The sequence below is a fragment of the Notechis scutatus genome, chromosome 9 (assembly GCF_049901735.1).
Source record: "Notechis scutatus isolate UNSWTSFEM ecotype Mainland chromosome 9, rNotScu1.2, whole genome shotgun sequence".
NCBI classification, from domain to species: domain Eukaryota; kingdom Metazoa; phylum Chordata; class Lepidosauria; order Squamata; family Elapidae; genus Notechis; species Notechis scutatus.
This window is the reverse complement of record NC_142017.1, coordinates 15572349-15596217: the sequence shown is the minus strand read 5'-3', so window position 1 is coordinate 15596217 and position 23869 is coordinate 15572349. Positions and strand designations below refer to the sequence as shown.

At 42.1% G+C, this 23869-nt stretch overlaps 1 protein-coding gene across 1 annotated transcript in view; it reads left to right on the top strand.

Annotated features, from left to right (window-relative positions):
* MAF (MAF bZIP transcription factor) overlaps window positions 1–23869 on the top strand; it is a 238824-nt gene that overhangs the window by 6173 nt on the left and 208782 nt on the right. Inside the window, exon 2 of the mRNA XM_026672052.2 lies at window positions 13738–13800. Coding sequence (XP_026527837.1) covers window positions 13738–13771 — 34 coding nt within the window. The 3' untranslated portion in view covers window positions 13772–13800. The remainder of the gene's footprint in view (window positions 1–13737; window positions 13801–23869) is intronic.

The window sequence follows — 23869 nt, the reverse complement described above, 5'->3', positions numbered from 1 at the left end:
CAATAATTCAGGCATAGCTGCCTTTCAGCCTTCTCCAGACAGGTTAATATGTAATCAATGGGTAAACTGCCTTCCATTGGCCTATCAGAATATGATTGTCTCCTATAAAGATAGTAGGACTTTCTCCCTCCTTAGTATCTTCCCCTTCCTCCTTCCCTCCTTCTTAAGGTTACACTTTTTTCCAAAATTGCACTGTTTTTTGCTTAGCGGTTGCTGCTTGCTCTGGGTTTTCCTGTTTCTCCCCCCACCCCTCCCTCGCCCTCCCCACCAGGATGAACAAGCAGAGAAATGAACCTCTGCTTCTGCCTTAAGCCCAGCCTTTGCAAAGATTCACTTTGCATAAAGACAGTGGTAACTATGCCAAGGTTTCCTCTGGTATCATGCAAAGAAAGAGCTGAGAGGGTCTGCAGAAAACCGGGTCCAGTTTTTTGTTGGTTAACCTACAAAGCTGCTTCTGAATATCAAGCTTGTCTCAGGGGTGTATATTTCTCCCCCCCTTTTTTTTTTTTTTTTAGTCGCCAGGCTCCCAAAATGACAACAAGAAATCCAGTAAGCAAAACAGAAAGTGTGCTTGTCGTTTGGTCTTGAAGGACAACCTTGAGCGCAGGGCAAAGTTTTCAAGGAGGGAGGAAAGAAGGAAGAATGTCGCTCAGTTCCTTCCTCTCACAGGGAGAAGGGACTTTTCTCTCTCTCTCTCTCTCTCTCTCTCTCTCTCTCTCTCTCTCCCTCTCTCCTCTCTCTCTCCCCACCCACCCCTCTCTCCCCCTCTCTCTCTCCCCCTCTCTCTCCCTCTCACTCTCTCTCTCTCTCTCTCCCTCCCTCCCTCCCAAGACAGGACAGCTTGGTTCCTATTTCTAAAACAGGAGAGGTTTTAGATTCTGCTGATTCTGTGGCACCGGGGATTAGATTTGGGTTGGCAGGATAAGGCTGCTGCTGGCGCAAAAGTGTAATCCAAATCTCTTCAGGTGCCTCAAGAAGGGGAGAGAGGGACAACATACTCTGATGGGGAAGGTCATGAAAAGCTGCCCTAGCCCCTTCCCCAGTTCACGCTGCTTTGCCAGATGCTGAAAAATCAACTCGGTTTTGTGAGTAGAATGGCCTTCGATGCTGTTTTGTTTACCACCCTGCATGGAACAGCGCCCCACCCTACTCCACCCCCACCCAGTTTTCTCCACCAGTGCCTTGCACAGCTCCCTGGCCAGAAGGCCTCATTCCAGCCTGATCCCTTCGGTTGTCTTTTCCAAGTTCCAGGGCCCTGGAAACAAAACTCAGAAATGCACATTTCCACCTCAGCTGAATTCATTGCTCTGCTTTGCCCTTAATCAAAGGCTTTTTGCTAACCACATCCTGCACCATGCATGGTTTTTTTTTTTTTAATGACTTGGATGCATGCGTGCACACAGGCGTGTGCCTCTTTCTATGGGCCTGGCCCCATGGCTGAACTGAAGGATGATCCACCTGCCCTTAACTGGGTAGGAAAAACGGGCTGGTATGAAATTTACCATCCCGGTTTCCTATCTCCTTTGCTCCTCTTCCCAATCTCAGCAGCTGACACTGCTCCTAGGAAGTGCTGCTGCCGGAAAACTGGTTGAACTGAGGATGAGTTCAGCCTGTCTCCCCCATCAGCAGAGGATGAGACTAAGGCAATACAACCCAGGAGGGAAAAGATGTCGCCAGGGTTAAATGCCAGTGGAGAAAAGCACAGCATCTAAATCTGTGTATGCTCTTGTATTATAATATATATGTAGAGCATATATATATATATATGTGTGTGTGTGTATATATACATTCAGACACACATACATATATATGTAAATACACATGTAGAATTGGTCTGCTATTCAATTGTGTATGTACGTACGTAAGCAAGTACGTACATACATACATACATACATACATACATACATACATACATACATGAATAGCAGACCAATTCTTCTTGGCTGCAATCCTATGGTTTTCAAACATTTGAGGGAATTATTTCTGAATCAATGGGTATTCAATTTGGGGATATTAAGAAGCTTCTTCCTCTTTGTCCTTCCCATCTGAATCATAAAACCATAGAATAACAGAGTTGGAAGGGACCTTGGAGGTCATGGTGTGTTCTTAATCCCCTGGGTGCTCCTAGGCATTTTTACTCAGAAGTAAGCCACACAGCACTGTGTATCAAATGCAGGTAGAGAGGAGAGAGGAGAAAGAGATAAAAGAGGAGGAGGAGGAGCATTCAGACTTCGCCTTTGTCCCCCTCCAAAACGGTCTCCTTTCTTACTAACATTTATTTTTACAACTGAACCTGTGTTACCAAATAAGGACCATATCTGCATCTTGTCTTTAGTTTTATTTTTTTAAGAACTTAAGTATTCATCCTTCCTTGCCAGCGTTCTTTACTTGTCTCCAATTCTTGGTGGCTTCACTTATAACGGTGGGTCAGACTTCCTATTCCCTCTTCTCCCAGTTCACCTTTTCTTCACTGCTTCTTTTAAGGCCTCTTCACCAGCTTCCTTGGGACTTCTGTCCGGAGGCCTCCTTCCCATTTGCCTTGCTTCTTCCTTTGACATACCCAACTGCTAGACATAGTGTGCAAGAACTGAAGACTTTGCTCGTCTTCCAATATCCTTTTTATCTGATCTAGCCCATCAGCCACATCCTCTGGCTGCAGCCAATAAGGCCACACAGATAGGATTATGCACAGCAAAAGTGTAGCGTTGGCTCACACCCATGTCAAAGTGTGTTCTTGTAGGAAAGGAAAGAAGGCAAAAGAAAACCTTCCTATGTCTCAGTATGGCCTGGGAACAATTCAAAAGTTGTATGAGCCTTGCTCAAATGGTTGGCTTTAATTTGAAAGGGCCACGCTCATTTTTACGCATTTTTTTGCCCCCAAACTATGGAGGAAGGTTTTGCAAAGTCCACATTTCTCTCCAAAGCAGAACTGTCTTTGAGAGAATGGCCACGGGGAGGGAAGGGCTGAACCATATGGCCTCACCCCTGGAGTACAAAGAACATCCGTGTGAGCATCCTCTTCCTCCCAAGAAGGAGAAAATAACTCGGTTATAGGAAGCTGCACTTAGTGTTGCAAGAACGGGGCTGAAGTGCCCCGTTCTTACAACGTCCAGTCCTCTCGCTTCGGGGCACAGACCCTGCTTAACCCTTTTGGCTGGACTCCCTCCCCCTCGTCAAATCCAAAAGGGGGGTGTTAAGCAGGCTCCTTAACGCATCATCGTCTTCACAGTTTAGAGTGCGGGGCGGTTCACACCGCTTGGCGCAAACGATCTGGGGGTGCGGCGGGCTTAAAAGTCCGCGTTAAGCGTGAGATTTATTTCCCTTCCCCTGTTTAGGATCGGAGGATCTCGCTTCCCTTAATCACGCGGACAGTTCTTTCATCCATCGCAGAGAGAGAGATGTGTACAGCCGCGCATCCTCACCAAAGCGTTAAGCAAAGTGATTAGGAGGCGCATAAATCGTGCAGGAGAAAATCGAAACTCGCGTGTCTGATGAGCTACGATCTCCCGGGCTTTGGTGCTTTTTCTGCATGAAGAAAAAGAGCTGGAAAGTGTGTGGGGGGGAAGAGAAATTATCCTTCTGTTTGTTTATTTATTTAGATTCCTACCCCACCTTTCTTCTAGAAATTCAAGGTAGTTCTCCCTTCGGCAGGTTCTTCTCAAACCAACCCTGTAGGTTGGGCAATAGGATGGCTCCACGGTCGCTCCAAGAAACTTGTTGGGTGGCTGAAGGTGGGCGTGAATCTAGGTTTTCCTTCTGAATCATTGCAACTTTGAATCAAAGGCTGCGAATGGTCTTCGCTCGCGCAACGCTCTGAACCCCAGACCAGCCGCGTGCATTTTCAGCCAGCCCGTCCGGTTGTACAGAGCTAGTCCTTGTGATCCGTTTAGGCTTCTGGGCGGTTTTACGAAGCCTTACAGCTGAGTTTAAGCACTGAGTGCCTGTTCCTTAATGCACCCTCAGCCGAAAAGCAGCCGCCTTCCGAAGCGAACTATCACCCGTCTCTTTTCTTGAACGCCCCCTCCCTTCCACGCAGGGCTGACATAACTGTGATCCGAATCCTAGTTAGGACACTTATTAGTGACTCTTCAGGCACGATCCAGGGAATGGTTCACACGAGATGCTTAGCCTACACAAACGGTCCACGTGAGAGCTTCGGCGCTCTGTTGGAACCTGACCTTCGATTCAGAGCGGGGCGGGAACCCATCCCAGCGCCCTATTTATCGGAACCTCCTTCCTAACTTGGGAGTGAACACTTTCCCGCCTTTCTTTCGCTTTTGTGGGAGGAGACCGACGGGGAAATTCTTTCTTCTTCTTCTTCTTCTTCTTCTTCTTCTTCTTCTTCTTCTTCTTCTTCTTCTTCTTCTTCTTCTTCTTCTTCTTCTTCTTCTTCTTCTTCTCCTTCTCCTTCTCCTTCTCCTCCTCCTCCTCCTCCTCCTCCTCCTCCTCTGGTGCCCCTCTTCTGCCCCTCTTCTGCCAAGTGCGGGCATCAAACTTTCGGCTCTTGGCACGGCCGGCCCGCCACTGTCCAACACCGGGGGGCGGGTGTATGTGCGCGCGCGCTTAATAGCGCGCAAAGTCGACGGGCGCAGCGGGTGGAGGCGGTGAAAATCCCGCTATATTGCTCGCGTCGATTCCGACGCCTTAACGTCCGATCGACTGTAATAGGCTCTGGGGCAGAGTAAGGAGGTGCGACACGCGTGCAGCCTCCCAGCCTCTGCGACCGACTCCAATTCCGTTTCGCCCCCACCCCCACCCCCGGTTTAGGTTAAAAAGTGGGAGTCCATATATTTGCATGCATTTTTTTTTCCGGCCAAAAAGTGGGGGTGGAGAGATGAGGCTGATCACTAAAGCAAGCGCTGAGACGGGCTAGGATTGGCCCTGGAGCGTTGGTCGGTAGGGTGAGTTCTCCCTCCAAGGTTCCTCGGGAGCAAGCGTCTGTGAGTTCAAGGCGGACTTCCTTTCCCAGGAGTTGCGTAGAAAAAGGGGCGTTTTAACGCGAGAATCGCAGCCTCGCAACGCCAACGCAATTATACTACACGCGTTGCTCCGCCAGCAACTTCAGCAGAACTAACCCGATTTTCAAAGATCTGGCCGGCGTGGAACGGTGCCTAGGATTGGGCATCTTCTTGGCCGTGTTGCATAGGATCGGTTGGCGCACTACGTTCAGGCTGACCCATCCTCACTCCTTAGTGCTCTTCGTGTTCAAAATGCAGCAACAGTTAACTTCGCTAAGAGCTAAATATTTCCCCATTTACCCCACATATAAATGTCACAGCTAGTTATTTCCCAGGAATAATAAGCCTTTCTGGCTGAAGCGAGGTTTCGTTGACCTAACCTCACGGGCCAATGCGGAGAAAGTTACTTTCAAGAGAATGTCCACAAAGATTCGGCCAAAACTTCTGGACTTCAGAATCTTTTCACAACTATTTCGCACATATCCTGTCATCGCTAGAATTACACAGCCAAGTCTACACTAAGCGTAAAGGGCCTGATCCGAAGTCTGTTGGACAACTCAGTGAAAGTTGCTTTACAAACAGGTGCACTCAGGATTGGAATGCAGCGTTCGGACAAGCGCTAGGCTGTGAGAGAAGCGCATTCTGGTTTTAACACCAAGAAACCTGCGCTCTCTTCTTATAAGGCCTATTCTCCTCTCTCTCTGTGCCCTGAGCAGCCAGCCTTCTCCAGCTCCAAATGTTTGGAAGTTTTTAGGCTGGCCTGCCACAGGCTACACGCTCGGGACTCGGAGCCTTGAGGAGAATCCTGAAGGTAAAAAATTGGGGGCGCAGGGCAAGCAACGGCCTGGAAAAAGCGGGCAAGGCGCCTCGCCTGGCCATACAATTTTGTTTGAAAAGACACAAAGTGCCTTTGTGTTTTCTCCATCGCTGAGTGTGTTTATGCACACATATGTATGTAGCTAAGGCGTGCCTTTCCTTCAGCTGACATTTTAAAGAGCGAGAAAATGAAATGGCATTAAACATTGGTGTCAGATTTTCCATCCTGATTTTCATGGCGAAGTTTCACCTCCCCAAGCAGAATACGAACAAGGCAAAATTTGACACACACACACACACCCTTGACCCTGCAATGGCTACATAGAAATGCCTGATTGGAGAAGGCAGTTTTTTCTCGTTGGGTGGGATCCTTATTGCCGGATGGAAGGACAAAATTGATCTCGATGACCATATTATTCCGTATATGCTACGCGCGATTTGCTCGCTTCTCCCAGGGTGATTTGAATTGGATCAGGGAGGATCTTCCTCGGAGACGGCAAAGCCGAGAGAAGAAAAACGTACAAAAGATCCAAATTGTCTACTTTCCCCTGACGCGCTCAGGGACCAGTTTGAGCGCCAGGCAATAAAACTCTTAACAGGGGATTCGTCCTAAATTAGACCTCGCCAAACGGATCTTGCGCAGGGGTTTGGAAACGCCACTCCTAAAGTTCCCAGCCAGCATGTGTTTTTTTGTTTTTCGTTTCCTGGTAAGGATGCTGGTACCTGTAGTTCAGGACATTTGGAGAGCGTCCGGGTTTGGAAAGGCCGAACTAAGAAATGTTTTTTTCGGGGCTTCCCTTTCCCAACGCTCTTCTACCCTAAAGGGGGCAAGATCAGGGCAAGAAAAAAAAACCCGAGAGATAAAAGACCCCGATCTTTAACCAAAGCAAAACGCGGCTTCAGGATCGCGTTTCACTTCTGCTTTTGGCCAGAGGAGGATCCAAAACAACCCACAGAAGGGACCCCGCCCTGCAAAGAGGAGCCCCTTCCCCCATCCGCCTCTTCTCCAAAGTCTGCACTCAATAGAATGGGTTGAGTCTGGCTGCACCGCCACCGGCCCCCTTTTTCCGACTCGGGAGCCGCCGTGCCCTTGCTAATCTTTTGGGAGAAGCCAGGAATGCCCACTGGCAGAGGCAGGCAGGCGCGAGAAAGGATGTGGTTGCGAGGAAGGCTGGGGGGTGAACTCAAAAAAAAAGATGTGCGCTGCGGGCAGATCTTAGCGGCTCCTTCTTTGCAGGCGCGCTGAGCGCAAAGCAGCCGCCCGCATTGCAGCGCCGAGTTTGCCTGAGACGGTTTACTTTAGAGCTCCCCTGAAAAAGTTTGTTGAATTCAGCAAGCCGCGGTAAAACCGTGGGTAAACCCGGAGTTGGCCACGCGGCCCCGGAGTTCCGCGGGAAAGCAGGGATTCACTGCGAGAATCTGCTCGCTTTATCCCCAGCGTCCTTCTGGAGCGAAAGGGCGGGGAGGAAGGCGCGGGTGGAACCAGATTCAGCGCGGTTGTTTTTTTTCACCCACCGCGGCGGGCTTGCACCACCGCGCAATACACTTCCTCTACTTAACACTGTTTTGAGGCTACAGAGAAGAGTTGAACTGCCGGGAATAAATCAAATCCTTAAAGAGTACGAAAGCAATTTTGGGGAAACTTTAGTCAGACCCTTAAGAGACTGGAAAAAATTGGGATATTCTTTGGAACAAGGCATATACAGCTTGTGTGTGTGTGTGAGAGAGAGAGGGGGGGAGGGAGAGAGAGAGAGAGAGAGAGAGAGAGAGAGATGTTTATGGATGGATGTACTCAAAGAGGTTGATGACCTGAATGACCAGGATGACTTAAGAATCTGCATAGACAAAAAGGCATCTACATTTCTGGGTTTGTTTTTTTGTTTTTTTCCCCCTCTGTACAGATTTTTAACATGTTCATATAAAGCGAGGGTGTTGCTCTTCCTCTCCCTTTTTTACACCCCTCAAATGAGTTTTGATGGATGTCAATTAGTATAAATAAACTTAAATTAGCGGCAGGGGAATAATCTCAATCACTGCTCATCCTTGGTGCTAAACTGTGTTTCTTTCATGGTCCCCTTTTTGATTCACCCCCAGCAAGTTAAGTTCACACAACTTCCTGGGCTAATAAACCATGGTTTACTAAGACTGGCCCTTGGTCGCCAGTGATATTATAGAAGACAGTGAATTATATATTTTTTTAAAAAAAGAGAGCTAGTCTAATCCTCACTGAGTCCAGAAATTTAGCTAAATTGTTCTTAAGTTAATTTTCACAATTCAGGGAGCTAAACCAATCACCTTTTCAGCACAACTTGGTAGTTAGGGTGAAAATTTTAAAAAAAAAAAGAGGAATCAGAATTGTGTATCCCTTTTCAAGCTCTCTTGAGTAGATTCCTCTCAATAATAAAACCTTTTCAAATCAAGCTCGGTTCTTTCTGACTATTCAGTTTTTGTAGGAACAATATAACAGCTTTGTCCTTACACTTTCTGGAAAGCTTTTCCAACTGCCTAGCCTAGCCTATGACTCTGAAGATTCCAGGAAAAGCTTGGTTAACCCTTGTCAAACAAGGATTCTTGGCCCAGCTAGTAATCAGCAAAAGGAAACCAGTTAGTAGAGGAACTTATTAATGACAGCAAATATATATGTCCCAGGATAATGTTGCAGGATCTAATCTGGGTTGGTCACCAAGACTAGAGGTATAGTCTTCTGAGTTTTCGGACTTATTCTCGGGGAGCTTATTTCTTACTTCTGTTCGGGGAGAAGATTCCTGAGAATGGACTCCGGCACAAATCCAAAAGCTTGGAAGGCTAAACTTCTGATCCTTGTGACCGACCTAGATTGGATTGCTTTTGAGCAGAACAACAGCCTTGGGTGGTCTTTAAGAGCATAGCCAATGAGATGGGTTAGTTATTGAAGGAATCAGTATTTTGGCTTGCCAAATTGCACTGAATCATTAAGTCATCAACACACCAAGAATCGCAAAGCCAACAAACCAAGGTTACAAATAAACCAAGCTTATCCTGTTGTGCCAATGTGGTCTGCGGTGACATGGGATGTATAAGCCAGCCGATTTGATTTTCTAAAGCAAGCTTATGGTACATGTTGGGTTAATCAAGACTTGCTCTGTTTATAAAAGGAGCCTTTGTGCGTTGTATGAGTTGGCTGTTGCAACTTGTAACAAGAGGGTGCATTTTCTTTCTTTCTCCCACCCTCTGTTTCACCAAGGATGAAGCAATTCCTGCAAAGATGGTGGTAGTTATGATTTGGTTAGACCAGATCCACTAAATGGGCTGGAGGCTGGAAGAAAGCTATCCTTGTTTCTGATTAAACCCCCAACATCTATTTATAAGTCCTGATGTAAGATTCCCCTCCCCACCTTCCTGAGATCGTGGTCTGTTTAATATGTTCCTGTCAAGCAAAGTAGACCAGTTGAAGAAACCAAGGCCATCTAGGTCAGGGACTACTTTTTAATTGTAATAGCTTTAGTAACAGAATCCAGATGTGCTTCCCTCTTCCTCAATCTTCAGGTGAACTAGGAAAGAACCTTTCTGAGGTCTTTTCACAAGTTGCTTTCTTGGCATGGGCTCAAGCCCCACTTATCTGACCATTGCCTTGGTAGCATCTCTTCCTCCTCTCCTTTAAGGCCGTTTCTTATTCCCTCTACAATTTCTAAGGCCTGTAAGAGAAGAAGAGGCAGACCCTGAGAGCAAAGTCAAGGTCCCCCTATGCAGCCTACAACTGCTATTTTGTTGTTTATGTCCAACTCTTCTCGAAATCCTTTGACTCTTATCTAAATGCCAATTTAAGGGCTGACTGTCCTTGATTAAATTCTTGTGTATAGGTTTCAGCAATAAATCATCTTAACTGGAACTTAACATAGGATCCGGATTCTTCATGCTTACGAGGCCAAAGTTAACTCTTCCAATTACAAATTTTTGTCCCCTGTTTTTTTTTTTTTTTTAAACAGGTTCAAAGACCAATGATTAGCAAACTATTTTTATTTTTATTTTTTCAGTCTTGGTTGTATTACCGGCTATTGTAAAAGTACCAAAGCCTTTGATTTAATGGACTTCAATTTACCAGCCTTTGGATGGAGGGATCCAATTTAAACAGGCAGTCCTTGACTTCCAACCATTCATTTAGTGACTGTTCAAAATTACAACAGCGCTGACAAAAGTGACTTAGGACCATTTTCCACCCTGACAATATTGCAGCGTCCCCATGCTCATGGGGTCAAAATTGGGATGCTTGGCAACAAGTTCGTAACTATGACGGTTGCAGTTCCTGGGATCATGCAATCAACTTTTGTGATCTTTTGGCAAGCAAAGCTGATGAGGAAGCGCACTTTGCAATCATTTTACTAACTTAACAATTGCAGCGGTTCACTTAACAACTGTAGCAAGGAAGGTCGTAAAAGTGGGGCAAAACTCACTCAACAACATCCCATTTACCATCAGATACTTTTGGGCTCAGTTGTGGTCATAGGTTGAGCACTACCTGTATCTGACAACCTAATGTATCTGAAATTGTTCACACAATTTATGTCAATTGTAATAATTACCTAATTTGTATATATCATTGCACAAATAATGTGCATTTAATGCAAAGGCTGAAAATTTGGATTAAATAGATATAACTTCCCCCAAACATACCATTATATTGAAGTTTTACAGTATATCACCGAAATGGAACCCACGAGTAAGTAATTCATTAACTAACTAAATGTCTATGGAGATTCTCAGTCATCCAAGTCATGGTTGTCCCAAGGGTGCTTTTTCAAGGGGACTTTCTGATTTTTCTTTGAAGATGTTGCAGAAACTAGAGCTGCCTCTTGAAAAATGTGCTCTGAATACTGTTTTTGTGGAAGTGACTTGGACCTAAATCAGTGGTGGGATTCAATTTTTTTTTTTACTACCGGTTCGGTGGGCATGGCTTGATGGGCGTGGCAGGGGAAGGATACTGCAAAATCCCCATTCCCTCCCCATCCCACTAACCTGCTTTCCAGCTCCGTTCTCCTGTGCAGGGCAACCAAAGAAGACCCAGCTGATCAGCTGGGACTCAATGGGAGGCAGAGAAGAGATGGGGTTGGTGGGGCCAGTCAGAGGTGGGATTTGCCGGTTCTCCGAACCACTCAAACTTTCTGCTACCGGCTCTCCAGAACTGGTCAGAACCTGCCGAATACCACCTCTTCCCTAAATACAGTCTTGGCAATTCAGAATACCAATACATTCCTATTGCATTGGCACAAGAGGATAAATAACATACTGTAATTTTAAAATAAAATGAGGGGGCAGAGAATGAATGTTACAATTCATTGTAAAAAAAAAATTAGTCAGAATATGAAACACAAGAAATAACATAAGAAATACAGCATTTGTGTCATGATGGATTGAAATTTTTACATACTTTTCTGGCTATTATGATACATAATTATGCAACAATGCTGCAAAGCTGGTAAGAGACATTTGAGAGAAAAGGAAGAATCAGCCTCGTTCAATTCATAAATCTGTGTTTCTTTTTCTAAGGTTGAGTTAAGGTAGCTCTTCTTGGGTTCCTGTTTATTAACGCCCAACCATTGAATAGTTTTAACTGAATCTTTGAACTTGCAGGTATAATCATTAGAGTGGCATTGCTTTGAGTGAGCTGGTGGTGGTAATGCCAGAATATGAATAATATCCTCTTGATAATACTCCAAAGATAATAAAAGGATGCTGACCTCAATATATGGGCTGCTCTTCCATATAGCGGTGGTGAGAATTGAATACCTATCACTTCCAAATAAATGCATCCGTAACACACTGGATTCACCAGCTGGCATCAAAGCAAAGGTCATCCTTGAGGAAAATGACACCCAAGGTCTGAAGGAGTCATCTACTTTAAAAGATCCTGGGCCAAATGCCAGAGATCACATTTAAAGAGACAGTGTCTCCAAACTGCATTTCTTAAAAAAAAAAAAAAAAAAAAAACACAAAGCAGGCAAGCAAAGGAGACTCTTATTATTCATTCATTCTCACTTGTCTGTCTAGAATAGATTGTAATGTTGGCATACCATCCCGGAACAGCACTACATATTTTAAAATCAACAAGTTTTGCTGCTGTTTAAAAGAGGTCTGTATATAGAAATGCACACACACACACACACACACACACACACACACACATATGAATCAATCGTTACGTGCTGAATAGAAACTTGGTAATTAGATCTAACGGTACAGTTTGGGTTTTATTTTGTTGTTTTTTTTAAATTCAGAGATGCTCTCCAGAAGTCGAATTTTTCTCATTCTGCTCTTTATACACCGCCCAAATTGGATTTATTTACAGCTAGGTCAGCTTACAGCAGTTTTGTGATGGAGTTCATTGGGAAAAGTTAAATAGATGCTGATTTCAGCTGCAATCCCTGGTTTCTTTGCAGAACAGCAGTTTTGGCTCGAAAGAGATTATTTTGGAGTTAAACAGGTTATGCAATGCAGGTTTTAAAGGACAGCTTTATTCCCATCTCTGGTTTGCTTCACAAATCCTTGTAAACTCTATCAAGATGTCGTCCCTCACCGCAGCCAGGTTTTCTCTTGAATTAAGGGAGATTGAATTGCTCTGGTTTTCTTGTTCTTTTTTTCCTTTACATCAGTGTGTAGCTGATCCTTTGCAAAAGATAATAAATTTCATTTTATTGCCCACGGATTAAAATGTATATCTCCTTCCCTGCTCCCTTGTTCATGTTTTGGGGAGTCCGTGGAAATAAAGCCAAGGCACACATCCACAAGAAGAACACCAATCCCTGAATTGTGGCCTTCTTGACTTATTTATACCTGTGGATAATCCCTGCTTTTTTAAAAAAAAACAAAAAAAAAACACTTTGCTTGGTTTTTTGTCTCCAATCAAAGATCTTACGATCTTTGGCCAGCCTTTACAATTAAAAACAGTACACTAAAAAGAGAAAGAGTTTAACGCAGCCATTTTTAATTGGGAAAGGAAAAAAGTAATAATAGGGCCATACAACTGCAGATCTAATTACAAAAATTGCATAGTTGTGTTACTTGGTAAAGATATTTCGCCACCTGATATGTGAGAGTAGAGTGAGCATTCCTTAAAAATTAATAAACATAAAATATATCTGTGTGGCCCTCATGTTTGGAAAGGATTGGGGTGATATTTTATTTTGCTTGTTTTTCTGTCTCAAACTTTTCCAAAGCAATGCTTCCGTTTATCATTATTTTTAGCGGGACACAATTTCAGAGAGAGAAATCTGGAGGTTTGGACAGTTAATGTATAGAATGTCAAAATCTGTATTAATTCAAACACAATGAGCTGGGGTAGCTTTGCTGTTTTTTTATAACAGCCTTTTCCAATCTGGCATCCGGCATAAATGAATGAGGGAAATTGGAGAATTGAGATGGGCGGCTATAGAAATGGAACTAAAGAAATAAAACCAATGAAATGGTCTTTTTCAATGGGAGGTTGTGGATGCATGACTTAAGACCATGACTTACTCCCCCTCTGAAACACAGATTCTGAAATCCAAATTTGCAAGACCGAATATATTTGCAATAAGGAAGTCCCATTAGAAAGAAGGAAGTTTAACTATTTAATAAATGTCCCGTAGCTGAGCTCTGCTGAGTGTAAAATAACCAAGTTTAGTTTTGATTCTTTTTTTAAAAAGATCAGAATTTATTTTTATTAAATAATCTGGATTTATTTTTATTTTATAACAATATTTTTTTATTACTATTATTATGATGTCTGGATAATCTATACTGAGAGTTAATTATCAAAGACTTCTGGAAACTGAATAATTCAAGTTCTAACTAAGGACCTAAGAATGATTAAGGTAGCATTTAAGAATACAGCCAGTTTTAAGCAGGTATGTTTTTTTCTTAGTTTGGTAAAATTAGGATGTTCAGGTCTAAAAAATTATTATTCATTATAAATTGTTATTATTATTTCAATCTATTTTTACTAAATTAGGTATCCAAGAGAATCCTCTACAACGGTGATGTGAGAGTTTCCTGTTGCCTGGAGCCTGATAAGGTACACTTTTGTATTTTTATGGCAAACCAATGCTTATTATTATTATTATTTCTCTGGGGTGGTGGTGGTATTTTGGCAGTGGGTGGAGGGAAGCTATTTATGTTTTGTTTTTTTCTGTACTTTAATGTCATCAATTCGCTAGTTTCTCTTTAGCCATCAGAGATGCCCTTAAAAAAAAAAAACATTCCTGATATGTCTGCAATCTTTTACAGATGTTGCATGCGAGACAGTCCCTATAAATAAATAAAAAGTGATGAGTGCATACATATGCACATGGACAGACACATGCCTTTCAGAATTAACTGTGACTCTGGGTATAACGTGGATGTTTATTTTATTTATGTAACCTTATTTGTCGACTCCCACAGTCCATATGATCAGGGGTGCGATTCAAACAGTACAACAACCGGTTCGGTTTTAAAAAAAACTCATACTTACCTTCGACTGCAGCTGAAGAAAACAGCTGAGGCGCAGCACAGAGCTCTGATGTGCGAATCAGCTGTGCTCTTAACAAAAAGACATAAAGCACAGGAAAGAGCAAAGGCAGGCGGGTGAGTCCACATGCTCATCGGAGCAAACCGGTTCAAAGCCATCTGATTGTCAGAACAAGGGGTTCCCACAAACCGGTCCAAACCGGGAGAATCCCACTCCTGCTATGATGATGTGAGCCACATCTGGGTGGCCTGCAGCAAACAGCAATAGTGTACCAGCTAAGACCCAGAGCAGTAATAAAATGAAGGAAGACTAACTATAATTAGTCCTCAACTTGCAACCATTCATTTACTGACTGAAGTTAACAACAGCACTGAAAAAATTACTTTAGGACCACTTTCCACCATTGCAACATTTCTCCATGATCATGTGATCAAAATTCTGGCGCTTCTCAACTGGCATGTATGTATGATGGTTGCGGCATCCTGGGGTCATGTGATCACCATTTGTCAACTTCCCAGCTGGCTTTTGACAAGTAAAATCAATGGGGGAAGCCAGGCTTGCTTAACAACCGCTTGATTCACTGAACAACTGCAGGGATTTGCTTAAAAACTATGGCGAAAAGATCATAAAATGAGGCTTAACCACCGCCTTCCTTAGCAATGGAAACGTGGGGTTTAATTGCAGTTGTAAGTTGAGTATCTGTATGAAGATTGCTGTCCTCCATCCTGGATCAATTAATCAAAACCAGAGGCATGGTGGAATTGTTATAATTTTTTTTTCTAATCCCGTTCAATAGCTGGGATGCTAAGTTTACTACTGTGCCCTATATTAAAAGGAATATTGGTATTTTCTATTCCTCCTTTCCGAGGTAGGAAGCAATTCTAGAATCCAGCTTGCTGGTTGCTGGTACTCCGGAAGAAGCACACATGAATACTTTAGTATTTTTTAAAAAATATTATTGATTTTATTTCTGTTATTTATTTATTGAGTTGTTTTAATCCCACCTTTATCAGAATCCTATATGTGATATATACTGTCGATCCTATATCTTAATCGTTCAATCTTTTCTCATGCTTAATGATGTGGGTTTGTAAACATGCAATATTTTGGTTGCGCTGTCTTTCTGCTACCCCAATCAATGTTCGGTTTCTTTTGCTTTGGCCTATTTGGGAGGGAAGTCTAATGCTGTGCTTTTCCTTCTTATTCATAGAGCTTGGTTATCCCATCACTGGAATATTCTTGTTGCAAATCTAAGGGGTTGGAGAAAGAAAGAGCTACTTGCGCTCTAGGTTATGCCTAAGTATAACCAAGAGGCTTACTAACTTTATACTGTACGAGGACAAGGCAGGTCCTTGCCCTAAAATATTGACTGCCTTCCCAGCACCAACCCTCAGCTCCTATTCTCCCTTTCTGTTATTTGTATTTTGCTTTGGGATGACTACATAGGAAGCTGTCTGACTAAGTATTATCCCAGACTTGCTTTTTCTGGAGAACTGAAGAAGCTTCTTGGATGAGAAGTGAAATGTCTTCAAGAAAAAAAGTGAAGTTCCAGTTGCCTCTCGGAGAAGCACTTTTGGGACAACTATGACCTGGATGACTGAGAATTTCCATAGAGATAAAGTATTACATAAATGTAAAGTAATATACAAGGGAGATGAATTGAAAACATGAATAGGGGGAGAATATTAATAAGGGGATGAGGAGAGACAGACAGACAGACACAGAGATGCATAGACATACTCAGAAAGAGACACAGAAAGATGCACACAGAGAGAGAGAGAGAGAGAGATACACAGAGGAAGGGAGGGAGGGAGAGAGAGGGGGGGGGAATATCCAGATATATATTTCAATGATTGCAACTTTAATTGAGAGCTGAACCCTCCCCCTCTGCCCCTCCAACCCCGTTTTAACTCTGTGCATTCAGCAGTTGTGGTTTCTGCCAATATGGAGATGCATGCATACTATTGAATTTTTGTGGATTTATGCTAGCAAAAGAAAAGCAGAAAGGGACTTTGCATGCAAGGAACATTTATTTCTCAAGGGTATTTTTGATCCCCGGATCAATCTGCTTTTAGCCTGCAGAGCCTATAGGTTAGCCTGTCCGCCTGCGTGCTCTATCCAAGACCGAAGAGCAGATGCAGGGATGTTTTATCTGGTTGTTACCTCTTCCTCTTCTGGAAGGAAAAAAATTGGCAGTCACAATGCTCCCTGCCAGATCCCCACAGGGCAATTGGCAGATAGTGAAAAGTCCCATTGCTTTTTTTTTTGCCTGCCCGTGGTCAGTTCTGTTTCTCTGTTTAGGTAAGGAAATATCTCAGAGACAATGATCCAACAGGGCGCAGTGGTTTGTCTGGTCAAATATCATAAGCATTGAATCTGGAAATGCAGAAGAATTTATTTATATAGTCTTCTGCACTGACTGATGATTTTTTTTTTATCCTCATATTATTTATCGTTCTTCCTCACTCAAATCCACACATTTCTCTTAACGTTTCAGAAAGAGAGGAATCCTTAGCAGTAACCCACCGCGCGTCCTAACGTCTCCCTTACAAAAGGAGTCTTTTTGAAGGCAAGAGGCCAAGGCAGTTTGCTTCCTTCTTAAGAGCAGATTTAGCAATTGCTGACCGGCAAGCATTGTCAAAGAGGTTCCAGCAAAAAAATCATGTAACTTGGAAATAAACAGATATTGGACCTGGGATGTGTTAATGAACGTGCACAGAAAGGTTCAAATTGTGCTGACCCTTATGGTAATGTTTCATATAAGGTTATTGTTGGGAGAGAAATCAAATTTCCACCCCAGAATGTGATTGACAGGTGGAAACAGGGGAGAGACACATCAGGTCAGGTGGGGAATTTGAGAAAGAGAACGACAAGTGGGGGAAGTTTCAATCTAATATTAGGAATAATAAACCGAGATATGAAAACTCCAGTTCTTTACACTCCTGGGGCTTTCACACGTAAAATTCCCTGTCTTGAACTTCTCCAACCAAAATGACTTTTTTAAAAAATAGGGAATGTTTAGATCACATAGCTGATAACTTTAGTTTATTTTGGGAAGGAAAGGATCAATTTCATTCCATTATTAGTGTGATGTGATGAAAGATAAAGTAATAAAAAAAACAGATTTTTTTTCTTTTAGTTCAAAAATGTTATTGGCACAAAATCACTCATTCCTGTCTTACAGGAAAGGGCTACATCAAATATAATAATGAATTATCACATAGATTGAAACAGAGGGAAAAGATTAGAGTGATACAAGTATTCAGTTTTGAGAATTTGATTTAGAATTAGAATTCTTTATTGGCCAAGTGTGATTGGACATACAAGGAATTTGTCTTGGTGCAAATGCTCTCAGTGTACATAAAAGAAAAGATACATTTGTCAAGAGTCGAGAATCATCAGGTACAATACTTAATAATAGTCATAGGGTACAAATAAGCAATCAAATCCTACTAGGAAACAGTCAATATAAATCATAAGGATACAAGCAACAAAGTTATAGTCATTCAGTCACAAGTGGGAGAAGATGGGTGATAAGGAGTGATGAGAAGATTAACAGTAATAGTAGTGCAGACTTAGTAACTAGTTGGACAGTGTTGAAGGAATTATTTGTTTAGCAGAGTGAAGGCGTTCGGGGAAAAACTGTCCTTGTGTCTAGTTGTTCTGGTGTGCAGTGCTCTGTAGCATCGTTTTGAGGGTAGGAGTTGAAACAGTTTATGTCCAGGATGTGAAGGGTCTGTAGATATTTTCACAGTCCTCTTTTTAACTCATGCAGTGTACAGGTCCTCGATGGAAGGCAGGTTGGTAGTAATTGCTTTTTCTGCAGTCCTAATTACTCTCTGGAGTCTGTGTCTGTCTTGTTGGGTTGAAGAACCAAACCAGACATTTAAAGATGATTCCGAATTTCTAAATCGAAGATTAAAATTGAAAAGAATGTGTTGGATCATTATCAGATACAGCTAGTCCTTAACTTATGACCATTTGTTTTTTAAAAATGTTTGAAATTACAATGACCCTAAAAAAAGTGACTTTCAACCAGACCTTGTATTTAACATCTGTAGCAGTGTTCCCTCGGATACGTGATCAAAATTTGGGCACTTGACAACCAGCATGTATTGGTTGCAACATCCTGGGGTGATGATGTGATCATCATTTGTGATCTTCCCAGGGGGTTCCTCATAAACAAAAGTCAATGGGAAAGCCAGAATCAACTGAATGACGGTGTGTTTCCCAAAACTGCAGTGATTCGCTTAACAACATGGCAAAAAGGTCATAAAGACAGAAATTACAATGACTGCATTGCTTAGTAAAAGAAATTCTGGTTCCAGTTGTGGTTGTAAATCAAGGACTATCTATACTTTGAAATGAATACAGTTTGATCAGACCAATCTGAGTATCTTGCTTGCATTCATGCACACACGTGATGTCAATCCATAATGAATCAACTTTGTTGAAATGAGACAGTTGTTTATCTCGGTGCATTTGACTCAGAACAACAGTTCAGATCAAACCTGGGTTGGATTCTCATAAGTCTGTAAATACAGTATGTATTCACCTAGTTCCTATTTTTGGTGTGTATACTGGGTTGCAATAACTCTTAGTCACAAAGCTGTCATTTCTTGGTTTTATTTTGATCAATTGGATATTGATAAAGAGCCTCAGTGGCGCAGTGGTTAGAGTGCAGTACTGCAAGCTATTCCTACTGCAATTTAGCAGATCCAATCCCACCAGGCTCAAGGTTGACTCAGCCTTCCATCCTTCCGAGGTGGGCAAAATGAGGACCCAAATTGTTGGGGGCAATATGCTGACTCTGTAAACCACTTAGAGAGGGCTGTAAAGCACTATAAAGCAGTATATAAGTCTAAGTGCTATTGCTATATGCAATTATATTGTTCAAGATAATCACTATTTCTGGTTTGCTGTTTAAACTTAGCTTGTATATGGTACATGAACAGTACAAAAAAATTACAGTAGGTAACTGATTGTCACCTAACATTTGTATTTTTTTTTTAATAAACGCTAATGCATAGTTTATCTTATAAATCAAAATGAATTAATTACAGAGAACCTGCAGTATACAACATTATTACAGTTAGTAATATCTCTTAGGGCTTGTTCTCTTCACACTTAAACGACCTTGTAACTTTTAATGTGTAATTAGGGTAATTTTTAACCAACTTGATTAATGCTTAGATTCTTGGAAGAAAAAAAACTTACAAGGAAGATGGTGTAAAAGTTGTCATAGATGAAAAGCAAAGAAACTGTCGGTTATGGGGGGGAAACATTGTTTAACTGCACTTTCAAACACAGGAAAACAATTTTTAGAATGTGTTGTAATCTATTTTCTTTTGAAGAGGTTCTGGTGCCTGATTTTTAAAATGCACAATCTCCTCCCAACATAAAAATAATTGTGACAAAATATATTATTTTAAAATAAACAGATTGACAATTCTTTGCTTCATGCATGTATAGCTTTGATTACTTTCCAAGTGTAGGGGTGCCATGAAGAAGGCAAGTCTGCATAAAAATATTGTGTTTAGATGTATAACTGTATAAATCCGATGATTGTCTTTTTGATAGTTGTTGGAACACTTTAATATGATGAGTAGAAGATCCAAGCCAGTTTGTTATTTTGCTTTCTGCAGTGGGCCTAGAGGCAAAAATTTAATTCATTTAGGCTTAATAAGGCCCAGACTTACTCATCACTTTGTGAGGATAAATCAAGAAAATAAGTTCCTGCAGTTCTCCTAGATCCTGTTTGTTGTATCCTTGAATTATATATATTTTCAGAATTGGAAATCACCAACATCTTTTGAGAACCACATACCTTGGCAAGATATCAGAGCTCTCACATGAAATTGATGGGAGTTAAGGGAGGCCATTATTTGAGGCCAAGAAGTGGTGTCCGAATTTGGAAAAGTTGACCAGGATTACAGCTAAATATGCCAAATGCAGCCAAGGTTTGTAAGCCAATAATAAACTATAGATTAAGGCTAGTTTCTGCTTCTGATACCCTGTTTCTCCAACAATACGGCCTCCCCCAATAGGAAGTCCCAGCATGTTTTATAGGCATGAAATGAAATTAAGCCCCTCCCCCCAAATTAAGGCCTATATTAAAACATGCGAAATGGGGGGAATGGTGGGGGGGCTTGCCGTTAGGAAGTACTTTGGTTGCACACCCGGATATGGTGCTGCCTGCGTTGACCCCGATACGAAGTGCCCCACCAACGCCGAGGTCAACATCCAAGCCGTCGCCGCCCGCCCGAAGATGCAAGGGGGGGAAATTAAGTCACCCCCGAAAAGACGGCCTAGCCATTTTTTCGGGGCTCAAAAAAAAATAAGACCCGGCCTTATTATATGAGAAACACGGTATATTTGCACAAAGTTAACCTTCTTAACTAGGTCAAAATGCTTTATCAAGCTTTTCAGGGCTCAGGAGTTTTCCTTTGAATCCTTAATAGAATATGAAACCTGTAAGCGGCCTTTTTGTATAAGTTCTGTGGTGAATCTTTCAAAATTAAACTGTCCTTATCCAGAAATGAAATGACTCGCACGTCCAGATAACAGGTGATCTTTTCCGTCATACTCCTGGCTCATCTTGGGCAAACAAAGGCCCTGATTTCATCAGTAATAAACTGAGTTTTCTACACAGAAGGCTTTTAAATCAACATGACCTCTCTCTTTCTCTATATAACATTTACTCTAACTTTAGGCAATGAGTTACTCCGACTGGCACAGATAGGGATGAAGTATCACTGCAGATGAGTTCTGATTGGCTCTCAGTTCTCAACCTGCTCAAAAGGAACACTAATCGGGTAATGCCTTTCAGAGATACTCAAAGAATGACGGTTTGTTTGTAAAACACTCTGACGTCCCATAATCTTGTAATGAAAGGAGTTGTGCAAGGGAGCCTCAGCTGTTTCTGTGATATTCTCTTCCGAGTAACGAAGAGAAGGACGAGAGGGGACATGATAGAAATCTTTCAATATTGGAGGGCTGTCAGGGAGAAGGGAGGGTCAACTTGTTCTCCAAAGCATCTGAGAGCAGGACAAGGAGTAACGGATGGAAACTTATCAAGGAAAGATCCCATCTAGACCTAAGGAGAAATTTCCTGACGGTGAGAATAATTTATCAGGGGAACAGCTTGCTTCCAGAAATTGTAGGTGCTGCGTCACTGCAGGTTTTTGAGAAGAGAGTGGACAATTTAATACATATAATACAATTTTGGAGGTAGGGAAATGTACAGTAAACACCCTCACTTTGAGGCAGAGGATTGAAAACCCTGGGTATCAAGCCATTGTCAAAAGTCGAGCGTGAACTTGAATGAAAGGTCTATGCCCTTGAAAACCCTTTCCTCTTGGTACATACTGAACAAATTGGCCAATGTTGACAGAGGTTAGGCTGTCTTTATCCCTTTTTTCCTTTTCCTTTTTTGAGCCAAACAGAAAAAAAAGAATCCATTTCTGTTGCAATATCCGTTCCTAAAGTTCAAGCTGTTTTCATAAAGTCATAGAATCCTAAAAAGGAACGGGCTGTTGCGGTTACCAAATCCATATCTTGGTATGCTTCAGGAATCCAAAGTAAAGCTTTTTGCCTATGATGTTATACAGCAAGTGTTGGATTGGTTTTAAGATAGTTTCCCTCGTCCTCACCTGAGAATCTGCCTTTTTAGACTGAAGGCCATTACCCAAAGCAATGAGGACAAGTTCTACCTTTGTCCTGTGGGATGGCCTTTGAGATGATGATGAATTGACACCTTTGAATTGTGATGCTGGTGTAATTACTGTGTATAGCATGGATAGCCAGAGTAACTAACAGAGAGTTAAACCAGACACATCAATAGAAGCTAAAATCATAAGACTACATCTGATCTACTTTGGTCATGCCATGCATGCAAATTCAATGGAGAAGGCAATGATGCTAGGAATTAGTGGACAAAGAAGTGGCAAGTAAAGAACACACTGGCTTGATAACATCAAATCGGATGCAAAGTTGAACATACCAAACTTGATTGCAGGAAATACGACTTCAGCAATAGAGTGGTCAATGTCTGGAATACTCTACCCGACTCTGTAGTTTCTTCCCCAAACCCCAAAAACTTTAACCTTAGACTGTCTACTATTGACCTCACCCCTTTCCTAAGAGGTCTGTAGGGGGCGTGCATAAAGCGCACCAACGTGCCTACCGTCCCTGTCCTATTGTTTCTCTTATTCTTCTTTTATTTTTCTTATATGTACCCATTTCATGTATTCACAACTATGTATACACTTATACTTATTATCTTGTAAACAATTGGCAAATCAAATAAATAAATAAATAAATAAAAATAAAGCTGTGCTTGAAAGGCTAGCATGGAGAGTACTTGCCTATAAAGTCAGCAAGAGTTGGACACAACTAAATGGTTAACAACAACACATTTGGTTAACAAAGCCAAATTTCTGTCTTTATATAGCAGGTTATGATCAAACGGAAGAACCGTATTATGGGTTAGCTACATAGCCTGTTCATGTAATGTGTGAAGCAACGGCTGGGATTCTTGCCATGGCTGACTTGCAAACTTTCTACTTGAACTTAATGTAGTACCTTGTGTGAAAGTACTATCCTTTCAGTCCCAACACTCAGCATTCTCTTCTTCGGTCTAAGCGTACCCAATTCTTTCTCATCAGATTAGTCTCAGAAACTTCCAACAGCATCCTTGTTGCCTTTCTCTGAACTCAGTCCAGCTTGCAATTGTGGCGTCAATGTATTTGCCGTACCACCCAGTTGACTTGACTTGGGGTGCATATTTTCAACTGCACTGGTATTTGTCATGAGGTAAGAACCTAGGTCTTCAGCCTGATTTGTTCAGTTTCTCTTAAGGCTGGCTGGGGAATTCTTGGCGTTGAAGTCCATTCCTCTTTAAGTTGCTGAGGCTGAAAAACACGGCTCCAAAAATTAGCCCAGCTTTTATAAAGAAGGGCAAAGACAAACTGATCAGAGATCCTCCTGAACAACATATCCCTTGACCGACGCTGTTTCTCTGAAGTATTACAGGTAGTCCTTGACTTACAACTACATTTGGGGCCAGAATTTCTGTTACTAAACAAAGTGGTGGTTGAGTGAGCCACACCCAGTTTTACAAGTTTTGGTCCCATTGTTGTTAAGCTAATCGCCGTAACTATGAAATGAATTGTGCGGTCATTAAGCTTCCATCATTGACTTTGCTTGTTGGAAGAGGCTGGGAAAGTTGCCTGAGACACTGCAACCCTTGTAAATACATGCTGGTTACTAGGTTACTGGTTACTACTAAATTTTGATAATCTGTCAGGTTCAAGAAGTCATGGACCAGGCCAGAATTCAAAAGTACTACAAGTTTATTTCATGTTACATGTACGCAAGAGTCTGAACTGTTAATGGTCAAGGTGAATTGGTGCCAAATAACAGTCAGTGGATTTCAAAGGAGGGCTTGTGGAGGCGCAGAGACTCCAAACTGATGATGCATTTGACCCCACCCTCGGGCTCAGCCTGATTTTTCTCCTACATCATTTGACCATTTGGTCAGTGGTAGAACTGTGAAGACCAGTTGCAACAGCACTTTTTCCAGTGCTGTTGTAACTTTGAACAGTCACTACTAGATGAATGTTTGTAAGTTGAG